Below are 24,278 nucleotides of genomic sequence, written 5' to 3'. Positions count from 1 at the left end.
TCCAAATTGAATGAAATTGAGGGTGACTCTAGAAGTTAGATAGACTGTTTTAAAATCAGCTTTTGACAAAATCAGCTCTGACACTAAGGGTTGCAGTCCATTAAGATAAATTTACCATCAGTAACAATAGCATACGATAAAAAAAAAGAATGAGAATACTTTTAATGAACCATCACCTGCCATTCTGGATGATACAAATATGAAAATTCACTGAGCTTAATCTTATTAGGATCATCAATTAACAGCCTCAAATCTATGATCTTTTACACACAAAATTAAAATTGATTAGCATACTTTCATCTCTCTATTTGAAGATACAATGATTATCTGATCAGTTGTCCAGGAAGTAATTGATTGTGACTAATCATAACATTGATGTATTGCTCAAAATCATTCTATAAAAAGTATTTCAAAAAAGGTAAATTTGCACAAAAATCAGCATAATCTAAGACATCAAATTATGCTGATTTCTAATATATACTGAAATCAGCATAATCTAAAAATAATACATTTTGACGTCATTAACTTTGAACAAATAATCTTTTTTATCTGATGCCTTTGAAGTACTACATACGAATTCAATACATTTTAATTAAATTTCGAAAGTTGTACACAAATAATGAGAGTAAAAAAATAGTAATTTTTAGTAAGTAGTAATAAATAGTAAGAGGAAAAAAAAAAAAAAAAAAAAAAAAAACCAATCACATGTCTAGAATTTTATTGCATCATGTCAAAAAATATGAAATAAATACATCAAAGGGAAATAGTTTCTAAACATATACCCATAATTTTCAAATCAAGAAATGATAAAATCTCAAAGCATCCTGGAACAAAGTCATTAAAAGATAAGATCTGTAGTCGTTTTCAACTACTTGTGTTATTACTTCTTTATTCATCTATACTTATAATAAAGCTCAATGTGTGTGTGTGTTGGCGCTCTACAGGCCAGACCGTTTGACATACAGCTACCAAATTTGGTACATATATACCTTGGAGGTTGGGAATGTGCACCTGGGGTTTCTTTTTTCGAATTTTTAATTAGAATTTTAATTATTAATTAAAAACTAACTTTCCCGCCAAAAAAATCTTCCATTATCCCCAGCGCCAAACGAGAAAGGCTTCAGTTTTTTTTTCTCCCAACAGTAATGAGGCTAGGGTTAAAATTTTTCGGCGGATTATTTCAATCGGTTCTGTTTATTTTCTTAATGTTTGATGCATTTAAAATGAAACATTGTTAATGAATCAATCTTTCAGATTCATTCTGAAGTACTTTTGAATTAAAATAAAACAGAATAAAGGAAATTAAAAATTTCTAATCCGCATAGCGTTACCCCAACTGGCGTAGAAAAAATCACGTATTTGCATTACGTAACCGGCGAAGAAAATTCACGCATGCGCATTCTGTTCAGATTGTTGCCATGACAATGTTATCAATGGATGATTTAAATTATTTTTGGGTTAGTTGCATGCTTTTGTAAGTAAATTGTATTTATGTTAGTTATATATTTTTTGTATATGCTTATAGTTTTAAGTACATCGTTTTTTAAGTAGTTTTTTTAAAACCTGTTTTCAACCGTTTATTTTAAACGATTCGTTTTATTTTCTTAGTGTTTGATGCATTTAAATTTAAACATTGTTAATGAATCGATCTGCTCATAATGAATCTAAGAAAATTTTGTTGACCAACTCTTGAGATATTACATAAATTTAAAAAGATATTCTTTAGTGCCCATAAAGTTTAAACGCTGAGTGACTCTATTTTCAGTAATCAGATTATAAAAAAATGCTTTGTTTCAGTAAAAAATATTATTATATTAATTGAAGATAAATTCTTTCCACTTTAATTTAAAGCATAAATTCTACGGGTGCTGACAGAAAATGAGAGAGATACATATTACGTTATGACTGAAGGCCTTTATAATATTATGAATGAATTATATGATCATCAAAATGTGAAGTTTTAAAATATTTTGATGAAGAAGTTATTAAAGTAGAAATTGCATAAAATATTTAATTATTAAAATTTTAACGAACATTAAGATTGGCGAACCGGCTGGTCACCAAAGGCGGCTAGTTTACAAATAAATCAAGGAGAAAAGATAAATAACAAACTAATAAATTTGTCACTAGTTCCTTTGTCTCCATAAAACAGTAGAAAGGTAAAACAATCTATATCATATATATTAGTGTTGCTGAAGGAGAGAAATTTTATTACCTCATAAAATCTGAATGACGTTAAGGTTCATCCATCCTTCTAGTTCGTCTTTTATATTTGAAAATCGTTTTTTTTTCCTTCTCAGATTTGAAATATGTAAAGAGATGGTATTATAATCGTCAAATAAATAATAATCTATATCTATACTTATAATAAAGCTCAATGTGTGTGTGTGTGTGTGTGTGTGTGTGTGTGTGTGTGTGTTGGCGCTCTACAGGCCAGGTGATTTGACATAAAGCTACCAAATTTGGTACATGTATACCTTAGAGGTCGGGAATGTGCACCTGGGGTCCCTTTTTTTGAAATTTGAATTAGAATTTTAATTATTAATTAAAAACTAACTTTCCCGCCAAAAAAATCTTCCATTTTCCCCACTGCCAACTTTTTCGCCAAAATAATCTTCCATTTTCCCCAACGCCAAATGATTTAGGTTTTAGTTCTTTTTTTCTCCCAACAGTAATGAGGCTAGGGTTAAGATTTTTCGGCGGATTATTTCAAACGATTCTGTTTATTTTCTTAATGTTTGATGCATTTAAAATTAAACATTGTTAATTAATCCATGTTTCAGATTCATTCTGAAGTACTTTTGAATTAAAATAACACAGAATAAAGGAAATTAAAAATGTCTAATCTGCATAGCGTTACCCCAACTGGCGTAGAAAAATTCACGCATTTGCGTTACCGTAAAAGGCGAAGAAAATTCACGCATGCGCACTGTGTTCTGATTGTTGGCATGGCAACCATTATCAACTAACGATTTAAATTACTTTTAGGTTGTATGCTTTTGTAAGTAAATTGTATTTATGTTAGTTATATATTTTTTGTATATGCTTATAGTTTTAAGTACATCGTTTTTAAGTAGTTTTTTTTAACCTGTTTACAATGATTTAAATTATTTTTAGGTTAGTTGCATGCTTTTGTAATTAAATTGTATTTATGTTAGTTATATATATTTTTTATATATGCTTATAGTTTTAAGTACATCGTTTTTTAAGTAGTTTTTTTTAGACCTGTTTTCGACCGATTATTTTAAACGATTCATTTTATTTTCTTAGTGTTTGATGCATTTAAAATGAAACATTGTTAATGAATCGATCCATTCTTGATGAATCTGAGAAAATTTTGTTGACACATTCTTGAGATATTACATAAATTAAGAAAGATCTTCTTTAGTGCCCATAAAGTTTAAACGCTCAGTGACTCTATTATCAGTAATCATATTATTAAAAAAAATGCTTTGTTTCAGTAAAAAAATATTATTATATTAATTGCAGATTAATCCTTTACACTTTAATTTAAAGCATAAATTCTACGAGGGGTAACAGAAAATTAGAGAGATACATATCACGTTATGACTGAAGGCCTTTATAATATTATGAGTGAATTATATGACTATCAAAATTTGAAGTTTTAAAATATTTTGCTGAAGAATCTATTAAAGTTGGAATTGCATAAAATATTGAATTATTAAAATTTTAACGAACATTAAGATTGGCGAACCGGCTGGTCGCCAAAGGCGGCTAGTAAATAATAAAAACAAAACTCGGAAGTTTGGCGGGTCTCCACATTTTTGATATATCTGAATTTGTATAAAATATTTTTGGAATAATGATTGTTTGAGAGTTTATGAACATGATAACAAAATTTTTTTGAGCTGAACAAGTAGAATTTGGTATGTGGTCTGTGCAACCAAAATTTATATATTCCTATCAAATTTTAAAAGAAATTTATTCACATGAAATATGTTAGTCTGTCTGTTTTAGAGCAGATAGATATGATAATTATGAATCTTAAGAGTTAAATGGGTCAAATTTTATGCAAACGTTTAGCATCTAAAGAGTAAATCAGTATTTTTTGAATTTACAATACATTTTCCATCTCTGTAGTGACTATCTGTTGGGCTGTAATTTTGCGTTAAGTAAATGTGATACCTTAAAAATGTAACAATTTAGGTAAACAAAACAATACGTGATTTTGTTTCTAAACTTGTAGTTCTGTGTCAGATTTTGATTTCAATCAAGTGGGAAAAAAATGCGATTTAAATATATATTTAGTTTTCTTTAATATATTATGAAGTACTAAATTCTCATACGTAAGAAATAATAAAAAAAACTTAGCACTTGTTGTATAAGTCCTGCCTAAGGTTCACAATTTTATTGTATACAAAGGGAGGGGATAACAACTCTATAAAAGAACATGCAAGAAAATTTCCATAAAACGATTCAAATCTTTTTCCCAGTAAGAAAAAAAGGTTGCCACATTTAGTACGTGACTGTATATTAATCATGTGTTAGAGTCGAGCAATGTCATCGTGATCAGTGCAAACGAAATATTCATGTAGTATTTTAAAGATTTCAACACTGGTCTACTAAACACCATAAACTGGATCAAATATTAAATCTTTGAAAAATTCCTTGAAAAAATTGCCGGTACACCTTTTATATGTGTTCTATGATTATAAGAGCACTGCATTTAACAAATAATTTGTACAGAAAATATTTGATTGTCAAACATTGCACACAAACGAATTAAATTTAAAGTCAACCTTATTCAAGCTCTGTGCACAGTCATCCAAAATCTCCATTTTCACAGGTATATTTTCAGATTGGCAGGCATGGGATGCCACCCACCATCGTAGAACATCTATACCATATGGAGGATTGCCGATCTTCTAAAACAAAAAAATTAAAAAAAAAATTAAGATAAGAAAAATAATACAATACAGTATATATATTTTTTTATTATTTTACATTAAATAAAACCAACCTACTTTTGATCCAGATATAATATCTTCAGGATTTATGACATTCCCTTCGGATTTAGACATCTTTCGACCTTCGGAATCTGTTGTAAATCCATGAAGAACAAGTGCTCTGAAAGAGAAAAACTTTATTCCTCTATGACATAAGATTGATAAAACGTTCTAACTTAGATGGATTTTAAACCATATTACTGAAAAGGCAATCGTAAAACTCGTAACATTAATCTAAAATTTAAACAGATAGAGAAAACAGATGCATATAATTTTTTCAGTAATTTAAATATCTTGTGATATTTAGTTACTGTTGGCGATGGTCAAGACAATGTTTGGAGCAGTCTTCCAAGTTCGAAACATTACACTTTGAATACAATAAATGTTAACAAAGGGGAGTGATTTACCTAGTTTGTCTTCTTTGTCTTATTACTTTGAATGAATTATATTCTCCCTATGCAATGTATTGCAATGAAGTCAAAAATGGGGTCCTACCCTTTTTTTTTTTTTTTTTTGCTTAAATATAGCAGTAAAATCTAAAATATATATCAATACATCTTCTAGAAATCTGGTGTCATTATTCTAAAATGGAGAAAACGTCATAATGCTTTTATAACAAGGAACTTATAATATCTTTTCATACAAATTGAAACAGCCTGTGCTGATATTTGATGACAAAGTTTAATTTTCTTCAATTTAAAACTAATTTTTTTCAAACAGAATAAAATAATTAAATTTTTATAAGAAATTTGGGAAAAAATAACGTAAAATAATATCATAAACTCGAAAATTATAATAAATTGCAAAAACAAAGAATCGCTCAGAAGACTTATCAAAAGCTATGTAAGGTGGTGAGGCTATAATAGAATTAATTTATGAAATACAGATTTAAGGCGTTATATGCATTTCCATAACATACAAAGAGATATTTACGATCACATTTAAATCAGCTAATATCTAAATATAGAAAGCGTCTACAATTTTGCGGATGTGCCAAGAGGATTTGTTTTCATCAAAATAGGGATGAATTAGAAAATGGAAGAGTAGATATTTAAATTTTATTAGACAATATAATAAATCCCGATATCCGAAAAACTAAAGTACGTAACAATCGCGGATGGATCGCAAATTTGCACTTGTCATATAAACAATAAATACAACTAGTCATATAACAATAAATAAATACAGTTTGAATCAACATAAATAGTATCATTAAAAATAACACGCGAAATAAAGAAAAAAAAAAAAAAAAATTAGAAAACTTATCTAACGGACCGACAGTCAAGTCCAAACGAAGAATGGCGGAAATGCACCAATTTCATTCACTCCACATCATTTTTCAGTAGGGTAAAATCGACCAATCATTATGTGGTGAAGCTTTATAAGCCAGATAACAGCTCCTGGACAGGAGTGATCACTTTTGTCTAGTGGTCATGTTACTCGGTTACGAATCCAAATGTTACGAGTTCGGCCCTCGCTATTACCAAATCACTACAATTATGCCTTCGGTTCCTCACATAAATAAGAGTTCGCTTTAATGAGATCATTTTAAAATTTTCTAATCGTTTTTTAATTTTTTTTTTTTAAAGTTTAAAGTTATTATTTCTTTTAAATTTCAGAAACCAAATCATAAACTTTTCTTAAAACTTTTTTTCGGCACGCGTAAATTAAAATTATTTCTATTGAAAAAACAGATTCAGTTCATATGCGATGTACAATGAATAAAACTGAAGTAAATACTTTAGCTAAATTATATTAAGTTATAATTCCTGTTTAAAATTTAAAAAATAATAAGTACAAGAAAGATTCTACAGTTGAGTTCTTACTTATATGGTGCTTTTCCTCTCATTGCCACAGATGTCAGCAAAGACGAGTTGAACCAACCTCGAATCTGATCGATGCCCTCGATACAAATATCAGATATGTGCGGTTCTGTAATAGAATGATTCAAAAATCTTAAAAAGTTAAATGAAACAGATGCAAAAAGTGCGAGGTGAAAAATTTGTTGCATTTACCTGGCAAAACACATTTCCAGCTAATGCCACTATCAAACCAGATGTCCATAATATCACTTCCTTTCTGATACTCTTCGAGCGGTAATTCTAGCTGTAAATAATAAAGCATAAGGTTAAGGTGAAGACCACAATCTATGGCGGATCTAAGAATTTTGTATGTAGCTCCAGGGAATACATCTTATGAAGCTCTAATTCAGTGTCATAGTAGCTGTAGAGTAAAGACACACGCACGCAAGCACGCACACGCATATATATTCTTTTAGATATCTTCCTTCATTGTTTCGCGTTGATTCCCGTTTCCTTCTTTGTACTTCTTCAGGCGATAACTTCTTAAGATCCATGCCCTTTATTTTCTGCCTACATTTTGAAACTTCAAAAACTCCAACCCAAAACAATATCATGTTCTCAGATATTAAAAATAATAATAATAATAATAATAAAAAAATCGAATTACTGGCTGAGTGCTAATTATCTTCACTACGTCACAGCCTTGAACAAACTCCTCAAATAATTTTGATATTTTGATGCATTTTCAACTTAATCAAAAAATTAATGATTTATTCATTCATTTTAATATCTTTGTAAAAATATATGTCCAATTACATTTTTTTTACTATTTAAATGATAGGAAAAAATGAAAAAATAATAAAATTTTTGCAGTAAACTTTAACTATTAATTAATGATTTCTTATGCTTCTTTTTTACATCCTTATTAACTATATAAGAGAATTTAATTATTATGATAGATTATAAGAAAATTATGAACTTCAAGCAAACATATCATTAAAAATTTTTACTTCACAGTACTTATCCAATAGAACATAACAAGTTAAATAAATAATATTCTGATATATAAATGAATAATACTTTAATTTATTTAATAATGATTTTAATAATTCAACTTGAATACATTTTATAGTTTAAACATTTTAAACAAATTTGTGTTTCTTATAAATCTATATATTTCATAACTTGAGATGTAACATTCTTTAATTGACTTGTCAATGACCTTCCCACAGCTCAGTGGTCCTAGGGTATTACCTATTCAGAAATCCATTATTAACCTCAGAATAGGACATAATTGAAGCAGCAATCTAGTCAGACATGGGATATTATACTTCAAGAACCTAGATCAAATTTTGAAATTCTAAAGAACAATAGCCAAAAATTTAAAGCCAGTTACATCACAAAATACATTGAATTAAAAAATAATAATAAAATAGTGGAAATATATACTTTATTTTTCAGTTCTGGTGGTAGTAGTTCATTTGCATTTTTCTCCCACCAACAATGGATCCCATGTGTTTGAATCAATGAACATAGATGGTTAGTTATAGACCTGCAAAGATATTTGTAAAGAAAAAAAAATCTTTTTCAGAGAAACATTTGCCTTCTTAATTTTTTAATAATGCATGCAAATGGACTTCATAAATTCTAGCAAATATTCTAGAATCAAAATTTACTTCTATTAATCACAACATAAAGCCTTACAATTTCATAAATACATTGTATTTATTTTTAAAATTCAATTTCTTTTTTTTTATAAAAAAAATTCATTTCAATACATAAATAAAAATAATGCAACATAATATCGAATATAAATAATAACCTGTGAACGAGGGGTTTATTTCGGTCAGAAGAGTAGAAGGCTGGTATAGGAACACCCCAAGCTCTTTGTCTAGAAATGCACCACTGAGGTGCCGACAATAACTGATGCTGGAAAACTTTTTTAAAGTGGTCTGGAACAATAGTTACATCCTTCAAACAATCCTGTTGTTGAAAAAGACAGTTTTATTAAGACATAAACAATGTCAAAATTAATAAATGGCTATTTAACTAAGTTCGATTTTTATCACATTCAGTGATATCTTGAATAAAATAAGCAATAACTAGTAATGACAAAACAGAGAATGTATAAATTAATGGTTCCAATAAAATATTGTAATCATCAAAAAATTTCAAACTCGAGATTTCAGATCTCATTCAGAACACTGGGAACATTTGTATCTTTTAAAAAAAACAATTTTTCAATTTTAGTCTAATAAAATAGGTCACATTTAACTAATTATAGAAATGTATAATTTGTATAGATTTGAAAAGTCTAGAATTTATAAATTATCATTTAAAATGAATCTAACACGAGTTTCTATGATAGAAAAATACAGATTTTTGCTTTTTTCTTGAAACATGTTTTCCTCAAATTTCAGTAGACTTCGAATGCATATTGTTCATTACAGCTGTATGAAATTTTATATAATATTAACAAACACTATGCATCTATTAAACATATTTCTATGTTTTCTGTGCAATAATATTAATCTTTAGAGGCTATCTATCATGCAAAATATATTTTTTAACATTTCAAATATCATGTCATTCATTATTTTTTTGCAACTTTTATTATTAGTATATTTAAATGAAAATAAGTTCACTGTTAATTATTAAACTTATGTTCATATATTATGCTAATTTAGAGTAATTTAACCCCGATTTTTTTTTTGTGAGGTACTGCTTTTTGGTTATAAGCTTGAAAATTACACATCACAACAAATATTTGATTTGCCATTAAAAAACAAATACTTTTGAGCTAAATCTGTACAAGGATTGACCAGCTATAAAAAAGTACTAGTGCGTTCTTTTGTATGAATATAAATACAATTACTAAAAAATAAAGTGTGTCAGAAAAGTGAAAATTTTTATGCAGTATTTGCATTAAAGTGTAGATTTCCATAAAATTCTGCATCCATTAAGGGGTTGTTCGTCTGTTGTTTGTACTTTCACTCACATGTGAACATGAAAATTCAAAAATGCAGCGACTTAGCTAAATGAAATTTGAGATGCGATCTAGTAACTAATATTGTAATTCTTTTTCATTTAAAATCAAATAGCCATTTTTTTTTTGTTTCAATCAGTTGAAAAATATGCATGCCAAATGCATATTCGATTTTCTTCACTATACTATGGAGCACAAAATGGTTGTAAATGGTATTCTGAAAATAAAAATCTGAACACTCGTGGCTTTACCTAAAATTTTCGATTTTATAAGAGGAAAAGGGGACAATACCTTTATTTTGGGGCATGCGAGAAAGTTTCAGGGAGATAACTCATTGATATTAATAAAAAATGCACAAAGAAAAAAAAACATGTTTACTTACAGGTTACAAGCTTTTGATCAATTTTCTAACTGTTTATTTTAGAATAGCAATCTTGCTGCATATCATATTTCTTAAAATTGTATTCTGTGATGCAAAAATTCATTTTTTTTTGTCTAAGTTTAAAAATTTTTAATTAGAATCAGTCCGAATAATCATTTTCTTTTTTTAAATTTAATATCTTAAAAACAGTATTCAAAATGTCATGATGCAAATTTTTATAATAACTATAATTTTGATAATTTAAAGTTTTACTTTCAAAATATTTAAGGAATTGTTATTCATTAACCTAGATTTACATTACAAATTCAGTTAAACAAAGACAGAATTATTTCTATCCAATTGGACAGAACAATATTACATTACTCTGAAAATGCAATAAAGAAAAAATTACATAAAAAATATATATACAAAAACTCACAATGGCTTTATCTCTTATCTGATGAACATCAATAAACCATTGATGGGAACTCCTAATGATAACTGGAGTCTTGCTTCGCCAATCATAAGGATAACTATGAACATAATCTTCCAAATGAACAATGTCAGCAGAGAGAAGGTCCAGGATAAGCTTTGTTCCTTCTTTCAGGACAGCTTTCCCTTGTAATTCTTTGCTTGCTTGGCTATTGTAACATCCATATTCATCAACAAGGCATGGCTGAAAAAAGAATAAATAAATAATGTCGTTATAAAATGAACATATTATAGATTAGCCGTCTTTGGCAACCATTTAATTTGCAGTGAATATTAGCTATATTTAATTTCAATTAATTCACTTAGGTATAATTTCAAGTCCATGATTTTGCCAAATTGTCAGACATTAAAATCATTTTATTTTAATAGTTTTATATGTGTTCTGTTTATTGTGTACATGAATTTTCCAAATAAAATCCAATTTCATGACAACACAGTGCTATTAAATTACATAATTGTTCAATTAATCTCTCTTCTAAAGTTCACGGTAATGTAAATTCACTATTTATTCATTTTGTAAATTACATAGATATATAACAGAATCTGTCTTCCTCAATTTCCAACAATGGAAGAAAATCCTACAATTAAATATTTGATGAAACAAAGACAACTGCTTGATTTTCAGGTCAACAGTTGAATGTACAAGGTAAAAAATATAAATAAATAAACAAAAAAACAACAAAAAAAAAAAACAACCAAACATTAAAAATCAAACATAATAATTAAATTAATATCATTAAAAAATATTTTTAAAAAATGTTGAAGCGATGTAAAAACAAGTTTTGTACAAGAATATTTTCAAAAGTTATCACAGGCAAACTTGAAAATGCAGCTTAATTTTTAATTAATTGCAATTCTAATTAATATTTTTAAAAATCGATCCCAGATGCTCACCACCTCCTCAAGCTATATAAAAGTTAAATGTGTCAGCTAAAGGTCAAATGGCTGGCTTGTAGAGAGCCAACACACATACATTCATCTTTATTATATAGAGATGGAATCAGACATTAGTTATAATAATTATTTCATCAAAAAATTGAAAACAAAAAAATAAAATACACTCACAAGAAAATATACAACAATCTATCGATAAAATATTAAATTACTTAAGAGAGAAGAAGATTGGAGTTGTTCCAAATGACCATCTATTACAACATTACCATATATTAGGATAAAGTTTATCATGTTAAAATAAAATAAAAAGTAAGATTAAAGTTTAAATAGGGTTTAAAAATGAAGTTTTGAACTATGAATAATATTCAAGCTCATTTGAATTTCACAAATTAGGATGTAGTTTCTACTCATTCATTCACATCAGTAGAGATGTCATTTGACTATAATTTACAGTTATGAGATACACAACAAATTAGGCTTCCTATAGTTATCAGTGGGACATTAACATACATTAACCCCTTACTCAGACACCATTCCATTAAATGTAAATAAATATTTAAGAAAATGAGGAATATTCTGAGGAAATAAGAGAAAAACAAAATATATAAAATAAGACTACACAAATCAAAGAATATTGAAATTTTTTTAAAAGTTCCATTTTGATGTGAATGAGCCTTCTGTTTAATGCATTTGCAAAATATTTCCAATTAAAAAATTACAAATATTTCTAACTTTTAATATATTTCTAAGTACTTAAAAAATTACAAATATTTTGCTTTTATAGAACATTTTTATATTATTGTAAATAAATTTACATCTCTGATGATCTTTTTTAAATGCACTGATTTAATTACAGTACCTTAAATTTGAAGTATTTGATTTGAATCTATCAATTATTCTTTCATTAGTGATCAAAATAATAAACCTAGAAAATTGTGAATTTTTAAAATTTTATTTCAATATTTTATTGTTTAAGTTTCTAATATGTTGTTATTAATATTAGAAATAAAAATCCTAAAAGAAAAATTTAGATTTTCATCAACAGACAAATCAGTTTCTTCCATAGCATTGCTTTTCCCGTTTTAAACTTTCATATTTCAATATTCAGTGAAATAATGTAAAGCCACAAAAGGATAAGAGGTATTTAAATCTTACATCAAGAGGTATCTGATGTTTTTTCATTACAATGTAATCATCTAACCCATGATTAGGAGCTGTGTGAACTAATCCAGTTCCTTTGTCCATAGTCACATGATTAGATGGAAGGAATGGACACTCCCTGTCCTTTGAAATTGGATGAGAATATGTAACTTCATTTAAAAGCGATGCTAAAATAAGATAACAAATAATTATTTACAGACAATTTTATGAAGAAAATAAAAATGTCATTATTTTTTATCATGCAAGGTAAAAAGTATTTAAAATTTCCTATAGAACAAAATTAATCAATGATAATAACTTCAATTCAAAACATCATTTAATAATTAACTTGGTAATGATAGGTTAATTCATATTTTAAATGAAAATGTTAATTAAATTTAATAATTATTCAAGTTCACAGCAAGAGGAAGATGGTGACCTGTATTATTACCCAAACAATATATACAATTAATTATAATGACATTTAAAAGAATTAGATATATTTCATCAATTCCATTGTTAGAATGCCAGTAATTAATATTTTAAAAACATTTTAATTGAAAGTACAGCTGTTTGATTTCATAAGAATTTTTTTAAGGCTCTGCATTCCATAGAATCATGTAAAGAGAGAGAGAGAGAGAGAGAGCGAGGAAGGAAAAAAAACACATTAGAAATACATATCTAGGATATACTATGGTTTGGTATCTATATACAAGGTACTGACAATTTGAATTATTATTGATTACAACATAATAATTTAAAGTTTCATCTTCAAAGGTCATGGTATTTCTCAGAAAGACCATTCTGAAACATAAAAGCACGCATATACAAAAATTTAATTTAATTTTTCAGTTTGCAAAGCAAATATCTTATGTAATTCTTCACTTATTTATAATAATTTTACTAAAATGAAGGGATATATAACAAATAATGAGAAAAAATTCTTGATCATCACTGCAAAAATTAATTATTTATTTATTACAAGCATAAGGTAAATATTCAGATATTATATACCTGATTTATTAATATTTATTACTAATTTTAATTAAAGGAATGAAGAAATAATAGATTAATTGGTAACTAAACTAATCCTTGAAGGGTCGAATTTTATAAGAAAAATAGTGAATAGTACTCCATTGTTATACTTTTACTATAATTAAAAATAGATCATAAAAATAAAAAAAAAAATAATCACAATTTAAAGAAATAATGAGATATTCAACAATAAGCCAGAAAAAAAAAAAAATGAGAAATCATTAATAACAGACAATTAACAAATATGAATCATTACTTTTTAGAAGATGAGCGATTTTTCTGCAGCTATATTTTTAATGCAAATATTGATATTAAATGAATGTATATCTTTCTTAACAGCATGTTAAAAGGTCTTTTTAAGTGATGTAGATATAAGAAAAAAAATTCACAACAATAATAATATTTAGCAAAACTTTTTCATTTCATTATTCATACAAAACATTTAATAAGACAAAATAAACACTTGAAAAAACATTAAAATTAAACATTTGACAATTTTTAACTTTAAAATTTCAAAAAGCATGTTTAAAAAGAGAAAGGTAGAGAGTATACCTTCAAAAGTTGTAACAACTTTGAGTTCTAGATTCAAAGATTTTTCTAGGAATGGTAACATTTCTACTGCTATTAAATAATATTCCTGCTTAGAACTGCAGAATGCCATACAGTACCTAAAAAGGTTAAAAAAAAAATGAAAAATAAATAAATAAAAATAAAACAATGACAATGATTTAATACAAACAACAATTGAAAATTTCAACATGACTAAAAAAAGCAGTAAATAACCACATTAAAAAGTAGTAATAATATATTTGATTATATATAAAGATTTATTTATACATTTTGCAAAGAATTTTTTAAATGTTTTTCAACAAATTTAAATATATATAGAGAGAAATTATTAAATTTGATACAGTATTTTTATTAAATTTTAAACAGTATATCTGAAACTATTAAAATGAGATTTTTGCAGTGCTTTAAAGAGATTTGTTTAAAGTATATTTTGAGCATCACTCTTTAGCTCTAGAGAAATAATATGCACTAATATACTGTTTCAAATAATAATGTCAGATATGAATTCCTATAATTACTTGAATCCATGAAATACTCACATAACTTTATAAATGTCACATTGCAATTCAGCAAATATAGATTTTTTCATGTTTTTAAATATTTTATATTCATTTTTTTATAGTACTTTCAATGATTATCTATTTACATTTCAGGGTAGCTATAAAAATGTGTAAAAAAATAAGTTTTAGTAAATTTAGTTTTTACATACATCAAAAATGAGATAGCATTATTAATGAAAGAATAAAGATTTAATAAAAAAGGGCTACAGGAATTTGATGTTAAAGTCCCAGTTTCATGACAGGAAGTTGAAGATTCGATTCCACCTAACCGTCCATTATATATGTATGCCAGGTGTATGTTAAATCTATCATATAAAAAATAATTTCAAATTGGTTGGAATGTAAACACAAAATAATGGGTAGCAAAGTTAAGCATTATAATTATCATAAGAAAAATGTTTAAAATTACAAGACACATCACAAAATAGTCTTTGTGTAGTTCTAAAATTGTATATTAATTGAACTAATCTATTACTAAATTAAAAAGCAATTAAGAAATATCTTTCCAGGTTTATGGCATAAATATAAAATTAATTATTATTTGCAAAAATATAGTGATGATATTTATAGCTATGGTTTGAAAATTTATGGCTTTAAAAAGCATCAAAGATTCAAAAACAATTTACATCTCATTAAATAAAGAAGCAGAAATAAAAACTGCATTATTTTTAAAGAAATGTAGTATTAGAATTGACAAACTAATTGAATTAGGTTGGGTTGCTAATTAAGTTTCATTAAAAAGCGGATGAGAAAAGAAATGAATGTAACATACTTTTGATTTGGAGCATAACATACTGCTTGGTTAGCAGGGAGAGTCCATGGAGTAGTTGTCCATATTAATACACTGAGATTTGAACCTGATACTAATGATAAACAAAGATTTAAACTTCAAAACATTCAATTTTTCAATATAATACTAAAAGTAATTTACTCAAACTAATGCTATTATGTACAATAATCAATTGCATTTTTTTTTTCTTTATAAAAGGATAATATTAACAAAATGCTGGGTTTTTTAAAATATTATTTATAAAAGCTTTTATACAATCTCCATTTCTCTTTTTTTTTCAATTCAACAGCTGTAAGTAAAAAATAATAAAAAAATTATGGTGGTTTATATGTTTTCCATTATATTTAGTCAGTTTACAATTACTTTAATAAATTCATTTCTTAAAATTAATTTCCAATCTTGAAGTTACAATAAAAAGTTTCTGAAATATTTTCCATCAGAAAAGTGGTCACTAACAGAAAACATTAAAGAAGCTCTATTATAGTTTATTTTCAGAGAAATTCTCATCAAAAATAAACAACTTTATCAAGTAGTTTCCCAGAAATCATTTTATTTCTTTTTATTCATTTAAAGAGGTAATCACATTTATATTTGCTTCTAAATGAAGTATGTTAATGAGCTATGAGTATCAGTTCCACTTTTTCTTCAAATTTAGTGCTAAAATTGATGAAATTTTGCACTCTGCAGTAATTTTAATGAATTTAAACATCATCTTTCAAGATTTCTAAGGGATTGAGCAATTTGAAGAGATATGAAATTAGAAATTATGTAAAATTTAAGATATGTATCAATTTTGAAAATCATGCATGATAATGCCATTATAATTCAATTAGAAATTATTAAAGAAAACTCTTGGGTAAATGATGAATGATCATAATTCAAAGAAGACCTATGTATTTGCAAAATGGAAAAAAATATCAAGATAAACCCTCTCACTATAAAAATATTGATATAGTAAACAGTTCTATGCCCTATTAGAATAAACACATTCGCATATTAATAAAACATTACTGATATTTATTTTCCAATTTTGTTCAAATATAAAGGGATAGTTAATTCCATATGCTTGGAGACTGATTGCCCAATTTTGTGATAAATTGTAAAAACTTTAGCATTTTATTCACTTTAAAACGTTGAAATGAAAATTTACATTTCAACCAAGAACTTGAATTCAAATATAAAGTTTTTCAAAATGACAGTAATATTTTGATATTATTATTTCACTTCAAAGAGATTAAGATATGTTAAATAAAAATAAATTTCATATTTGCAAAGAAAAATTAAATTTCATATTCACTCATAATATTTTAGCGTTTCTTAAATAGCCTAGATGGCTTTATAATGCTTTCTACGACACACACATGCAAATGAGCAAATAAAAAAAAATTCACAATAAAACAAGCAAATATCTTACATATATGAGTCTTTATAACATCAGGACACTTCTTCACAGAAAATTTAACAAACAGGGATGGACTGGAAAGCATTTCATAATAAATGATTTATAAGTTTAGAGTATAAAAATATCTTAAACTGACTTTAAAATATAAACTAAAAACTAACTAAAAACAAATCTTAAAATAAAATAAATATGTCATTAGTAACAAGAGTAACTAATTAAAGTTTCATTATAATAGATAAAGAAAAACTAACCTGACATGGCTAGAATTATATTCTAACTCAGCTTCTGCCAGTGATGTTCTAAAAATTATAAATTTCTATGTCACTATGGTAACAAAATAAAAATAAACAACGTAATATATAGTAATTAAAATTCACCTCAATAAGAATAATTTAAAAGACTGCAACAATAAAATTTTATATATATGATATATTAACATTTTCACGTTTGATAAAAGATAGAACTTACAGACAAAATTTTAAATAAAGAAAGGAACGAGTGAAGAGGAAAAGCTACTATATCAATGATATAATTCAAAAGTAATTAATTGTCAGAAAGAAAACAAAACAACTTAATTTTTTTAAATGTATGATTTTAAAAAAATATGTAAACTAAAACTTTATTTTCCCTATCCAAATTGCAAATAAACCAGAAACATACACATAAGAAAATATATAAATAGAGAATACATTTATTACACAAACCTATTATCAGGAGACCAAAACACTGGTTTATGATCTTGAAATATCATTCCCTGTAAGAAGAAAAATTCAAATATGATTTGCATTACTTTAAGGATTCTTTGCATGTAAGTAAATATTTTTATATACTTTTTTAAAAATATTTCTATCTGAAGATGCTTGATCTTCTAAAGTATAGTCACAGTTAGTTTGGAAACATTTGACACTTTTTTAAAACAAAGAGTTAGATACAAATGTATTTTATAAAAAATTAATATTTGTTTTCAAACCCCATATATCTTCCTAAATTATATCTACTACTCATTAACCGACAAAGTGGTTTAAATTTTTAATGCTTTAATAAAGTATTTAAAGAATTACATTTTTTAAACAGTCTTCTCACTTTATATTTTAAAGCTTTCAAGTTACTCCCTATTTTTCTCCAATACTAAATTATTAACACTCAAACAAAATAAATGAAATTGAACTCTGAATTAACAGAAGAAAAATTGAGAATAGAGGTATATAGAAATTTTTAATGAATTTTCCTTTAATAAATTTCCATAAATTATTTTTCTACATTCTCATTATGAATGGACATTGATAACAAATTGCAAAAAAGTAATATTATATGTGCTCAGTCTCCATCTTTTGATAATCCTCCCCCCCCCCTTTTTTAGAAAAGAAATTTTATACACAATCAGCTCCAATCTTTTTGAATAAATTATCAAACAAATTTATAAATTTCATTACAGTATAACTTGATACAGCATGATGATGATATCATAAAGAATAAATAATATGCCATATCCATCATACAATTCCAAAATGCAAATAATAAAAATTAATTTCCAAAAAAAAATTTTTTAAATGAAAATATTTATTTAATAAAGAAATACAAACTAAATAGATAAATTAAATGCATTGATAATATTAACAATGTATGTTACAACTGATACACTATATAACAATCTTAGAAAATATATTTACTTTTTCATACAGGTCCTGAAATACATGCAACTGTTGAATAATATAATGTGGTCTACAAGTAATATAGCTATTGGACCAATCTGTTAAAATACCCCATTCCATAAAAGATGTTCTTTGTTTTTCAATAATTTTTTGTGAAAATGAAAAAGCTGAAAAAAATTTAAAAATTTACAAATATACATTATAAAAATTTGAAGATCTATGAATACAAGGAATCAATTCATAAAGAAAGTGAAATACAATTTAAATATTTAAAAAATATTGGTAAAAGAAGCTTCAAAATTATTGAGAAAAATCAAATCTTCCTGATCTTATTTATATTTTATGCACATTAGAAAATAGTAGTTCAAAAAATGTTAATGTCAAACAATAGAAATTGAAAATTACTGACAATGCAAAACTAAATTACAGACAGTAACAGTAATCAAAATACACTAAAAACTCAATAATTTTATTATAAAACACAAGGTTCACAAGGTTTTGTTCACTCATTTAAAATTAGCGTTAGCCATTTTTAAATAAGTAGTGTTATGACAAGATTAATAATGCCAAATAATAAACTTAGGTTAATAAAACATTCTTATAAAGAAAATATAAACAAATGAAACAATTTATTATATGTTAATTATTAAATTCACTTTTTTTTATAAACCAAAAGCATCCTAGAACTTATCTTAAATGCACTAAGATTCCAGTTTACAAACACATTTTGCTTGTTTATATAATCTTTCAATGCATTAATTGCTGCATAATCCAATTCACAATGATTACTATAAGTAAGCAAAATAATATAACATGCATGCAAAATAATTAAAAAGGTTCATAATTCTAAGACGTTGAAAATGTTGCACATTTTTTAAAAAATATACAAAGTTATATCTAAATTATGAAATATTGATTGGATGAAAATTTAATAAATTGAAATTAATCCATAGAAATGATTTTATGATAACTATTAAGCTTAAAATAAGGCTATTGCTTCCCAAAACATTATCTTCAAAATCCCTAGTTCCTAAACGCTGCAATAGTATCTTTATTAACAGATATTAAAAGAACATAAATTATGAAGATATGAAAAACTGAGAATGAAACAAGTAATTTCAAATGGATTAAATATAAGAAATAATTGTTTTACAAAGTATTTATTAAATGCAAATAATTGGTGATGCAATAATGAATATACTAAATGGTGATGCAAAAAATGAATATTTTTTTACAGTTTTGGCCTCATATGAGACTGAAAATAGGATTAATCATATAGAATTTATTGTATTATATAATTTAAAACATATAAATACTAGATACATAATTTGGAATAGGTTTTTACCTTTTTGGCGAATATCAATTTCTGAAATATTTGTTTCAGATTTGTAATTTTCCTTTAGAACCTTGAGCTCAATTGGCAGTCCATGACAGTCCCAGCCAGGAGTAAAAATAATTCTTTTGTTTTGAAGAAGCTCATATCGAACTGTTATATCTTTTAAAATCTAGATTGGAACACAATAAAAATATAAAACATATAGCATTTTATAAATAATGTTTTTGTTTCACATTTAAAATCCAACAAATTTTTCTAGTCTTGACTTCATAAACTGTTAATATATCAATAAACACATCAAATAAATTGAAATATGCATAATTTAAAACTTTAGTTAGAAAGTGATTGATTAAATAAACTTTTAACATTATCTAGATTTCAAGTTTATTATATCACGATTTGTAATCGTATGCTGGAACTGTTCGCTATACTTGATTTACATGTATAACTGGAACAAAAAGTAATGTTTTTATTAGAAAAATAATTAAATATTCAGTACAATGAAAGGCAGTACAATTATATATTATAACCTTTAAATCCAGTGTAACAATATTATAATCTTTAGAAATGATGTTTAATGCAAGAATAAACTCCAATGAAGTTTCATTCATAACAGATTGAGAGTTATCTTTAGTATTTGAAAAAATGTTTTCAAAATTTCAAAATGAAACCATAATAACATGGATTTTAAGAACATTTCTAGAAAATATATTAGCTTAAGAAAATTTTTTAGTAAAATATTTGGTAAAGCAAATATATTGATGTGATGGGAATTGATTTTATAAGAACCTGTTATCTATTTTAGTCCTAATACATAATTATTGAAGTCAGTAAGACTTAAAAATTAATTTGTCAATCATTTGTGTGACCTCACTTATTATCAATTAAGTATTAATTTGTAACTTGTTATTCCTACTATTAAGTTAATATTTTGGATTTATTAATGGATTTTGAAATTTCATATAAATATTATTTAATTCATTTTGAAATTTTGTATAAGTAATAAAATTTCTGTATAAGCATTACTTATTACCAGTATGATTACTTAAAGAGAATTCTGACTTGCTTTTTCATAAATTCTGGAAATATTTGAGCTTATTGTAGAATCAATTTTAGAAAAGTACAAATTAAAAATAACTATAAAAAGTTAATTTATTTTCTTTTGGCCCCATCTATCTGAGATCTCATAATGGTCTGCTTTTTTTTTTGTGTGTGTGTGTTTTATGTCCGTTTAGAAACTGATTTCGTTACTTTACAACAAAATGAAGTATCAGCTAAACAACGAAAAGGGCTATTATCAAAAGAAAATAAAACAAACCTATTAACATACGGTAGTATTAGACATGAGCTAATAAAAGCTTATATTAATATGCTTTTTGCCGAATTTATTATTTATTTTTTTATGAATAAGAAATATCTGTTGCCTTATAGGAAAAACAGTATTTAACATTAAAAGTCAACTCTGAATACTCATTAAATTTTATGCGTAGAAAGACAACACTAGCACAGTATTCATTACTTTTTGTCACTTGGCCATGATTGCACCTATTTGTAGATATATATAGATTCCAATCATAAAGATGCATTTACTTCCAAACATTTCTACATCACCCAAGGATTTGTTTCATATTTTTAGCACACATAATTTTATATAAAGTAACTCTCAGTTGCTTTAACATTTTCAAAAGGCAAACCACATTGATAAAACTTTAAGAAATACCGTAATTTCCTGTGTATTATATGTGACAATGAAAAATCCATGGCACTACTTTTAGCCCTGCCCCCCCCCCAAAAAAGCAGATAATTTGCATTGTTACAGATTACACAGTGGATTTCCATGGTGGCATATTATTAGCAGTGATTTCATGGTTTTTTTAACAGATGATCTGTGGATTATACAAAAAAAAAAAAAAAAAAAGGTAATTGGATTCCTGATAATTAAGAGTTTTTGCTGTAAAAAACTATATGCAAAGGCATTCTACCAAATTCTTTTTTATTTCCTTGAATCCTGAGAATGCATGTCTTTTCTCTTATATTTCAGACAGTTAATCACCTTTTGTTTCTTCTAATGTTAAATTAGACAGTCTGATAGTTGAATCTGTTTGCATTTATTTGATTTTAGTATTTGCAATACTCTTCATTAAATTTCTTTTAAAAATTGAGTTAATTATAATAGCTATTATTAGCAAGTTTTTTAAAAAAATGGTATTTCACTTTATAAAATGCTTACATATGTATGCTACAACAATCAATATATATAAGAGGATTCTTTCCTCATCTGTAGAGCTTTACTAAATATTTACATATGGTGTGAATAAATATAGGCCATATCTATTTTGCATGATAATAACAGAATACCCATTTTTTTTCTCAATGAATTAATCTAAATACAGAATTTGTTTCAATAATAAGTTTTATTTATTTATTTACATTAAATGATAAATCAGTAACTAATTTCAACTGGGTAAAATTAGTTATAATATATTTTAGAATGACAGTACACTCCTTTACCAAGTACAAAATAGGAACAATTCCACGTTCTATGCACACAAACTGTAAGTTAAAAATATGCAAATGATTTCTTTTTCTACACAACAATAAACTTTTCTAAATGTAGAATTTCTAATTATGGTTTCTCTGAATTCGAAAATTGATATATTCAAGCTCTAACTTTCAGTTTTTGGTCAAAATTTAATTAAGCTTTAGGTATGCAAGAAATGTATAGATATACAGATTCAGCATCATAATACTTCTTTGTATATCTTTAATGTAAAACAACCAATTAAAAATGTAAATTCACATTTTTTGAAACTGAACATGATAAAAACAGATTTCAGACTTTGATTAGCTATCAAAAGCTTACTTTATTGACAGCATGGCCAATATGTACTTCTCCATTTGCATAAGGAGGACCATCATGCAAAATGAATTCTTTTTGTTCTTTCTTTGTTTTTTGCTTATTATATAACTCTCCAAATTTTGCATCCTAAGGAAAAGATAAAAAAAAAGAAAAAAAAATCAATAAAAATAATCCTTTTAGGCATACTTATATTTTTTAATCTTAATATATAGTAAAAAAAAAAAAAAGAAACTTTACCAACAATGTAATTTGCAAATTAAACAAAGTGATTCAACAAAAGAGCTAAATATTGAAAGACTACATTACAATTCCAAAGTTATACAACTAAAAGTAAACACCCCAGTTTTAAAGTAAGATATCCCATTAAAATTTTTTAACTGAATTAATCTACAAAGTTTGAGTACAAACTCTTTTTTAATAAAATTTTTTAAAATCCTTTATTATTTATCAATTACTACATTGTAAAGTTGTAAACAAGATAAATTCCTAAGTAATAATGAATAACTGCAACAAGGCAAAATTATAAATATATGAGATCCAAATTCATCTCACAGACTTTGGGGCATGCCAAAGTTGTACTTTTGTCCTATTTGAACGATTACTGTTACTTTTAAATATGGTTTGCCACTATTATTTAGCAGAACAGAAAAAAAAATGTATTTGAAAGAAAATAGGGTAAATGCATGTTTAAAAAAATAAACCTCCAAGGGAAAAAGAAAATCGTCGAAGTTCGATAATCTCAGCTTAAATCCATAGTAAATTTTTAACTGATGAGAAAGCTTTTATTATCTTCCACGAAACAAATGAAACTAGAACGTTCAATTTATATTTGAATATATACATAAATATGCCAAGAAATCCCAGCTTTTAATGAATAAGTTACACACTAATCTTCACTTAGGCCAATAAGTTTTATGAGAATTACAGCATTAATTGAATTCGAAGAATTCAAGTACAATTTTAAATAAAACTAATCAAATCAGAAGTACAATTTCGATTGAATGGTCTCTTTCTCTGCGGTTCTTGTAGTTCACTTTATGAGGAAATTTTGTTTGTGGTAGAAGAAGAGAATCTTTATAAGATGTTGAAGACTGTTGACGGCACAGTAATTTAATTCTTGAAAAATTTAGAGTGCGTTTTCTGAGTAACATCCTTTTAATGGAACTCATTTTGATTTGGTCGTCGAATCAGAGATCTGAACCACAATGTGGTTACCACTAACACATTTGTTTATTTACATTTTAGTTTAAAGTTACGGTTATGAGTATATTTTCGACCGGTAGTCACCTAATATATTTTTCCATTAGAATGTAGTTTATTCATACATTTTATTAATATCTTATTTCTTGGATATTTCAGACGTATTTAATCTTTAGTGTGACTTGAAAGTTTGGGAGTATTAAAGGAAGAATTAATTTGAAATATACGGAA

The 24,278-nt window shown here is 25.9% G+C and overlaps 1 protein-coding gene across 1 annotated transcript in view; it reads right to left on the bottom strand.

Moving 5' to 3' along the window:
- The window catches only part of LOC129978537 (isoleucine--tRNA ligase, mitochondrial-like), a 32,378-nt gene extending 8,305 nt beyond the window's left edge, over positions 1-24,073 (bottom strand). Inside the window, exons 1-17 of the mRNA XM_056090642.1 lie at positions 23,837-24,073; positions 22,851-22,973; positions 19,997-20,156; positions 18,670-18,818; positions 17,704-17,753; positions 17,251-17,298; positions 17,012-17,073; positions 15,580-15,670; positions 14,230-14,345; positions 12,658-12,830; positions 10,556-10,792; positions 8,592-8,752; positions 8,219-8,321; positions 6,983-7,073; positions 6,794-6,899; positions 4,986-5,088; positions 4,761-4,886 (exon numbers count right to left, since the gene is read on the bottom strand). Of these exons, the coding sequence (XP_055946617.1) occupies positions 4,761-4,886; positions 4,986-5,088; positions 6,794-6,899; positions 6,983-7,073; positions 8,219-8,321; positions 8,592-8,752; positions 10,556-10,792; positions 12,658-12,830; positions 14,230-14,345; positions 15,580-15,670; positions 17,012-17,073; positions 17,251-17,298; positions 17,704-17,753; positions 18,670-18,818; positions 19,997-20,156; positions 22,851-22,973; positions 23,837-24,016 (2,079 nt within the window). The 5' untranslated portion in view covers positions 24,017-24,073. The remainder of the gene's footprint in view (positions 1-4,760; positions 4,887-4,985; positions 5,089-6,793; positions 6,900-6,982; positions 7,074-8,218; positions 8,322-8,591; positions 8,753-10,555; positions 10,793-12,657; positions 12,831-14,229; positions 14,346-15,579; positions 15,671-17,011; positions 17,074-17,250; positions 17,299-17,703; positions 17,754-18,669; positions 18,819-19,996; positions 20,157-22,850; positions 22,974-23,836) is intronic.
- Positions 24,074-24,278: the final 205 nt, after the last annotated feature.

Source organism: Argiope bruennichi, chromosome 1, assembly GCF_947563725.1.
Source record: "Argiope bruennichi chromosome 1, qqArgBrue1.1, whole genome shotgun sequence".
Classification (NCBI taxonomy): domain Eukaryota; kingdom Metazoa; phylum Arthropoda; class Arachnida; order Araneae; family Araneidae; genus Argiope; species Argiope bruennichi.
Note: the sequence above shows the minus strand (reverse complement) of the source record. Positions and strands in the feature narration are given on the sequence as shown.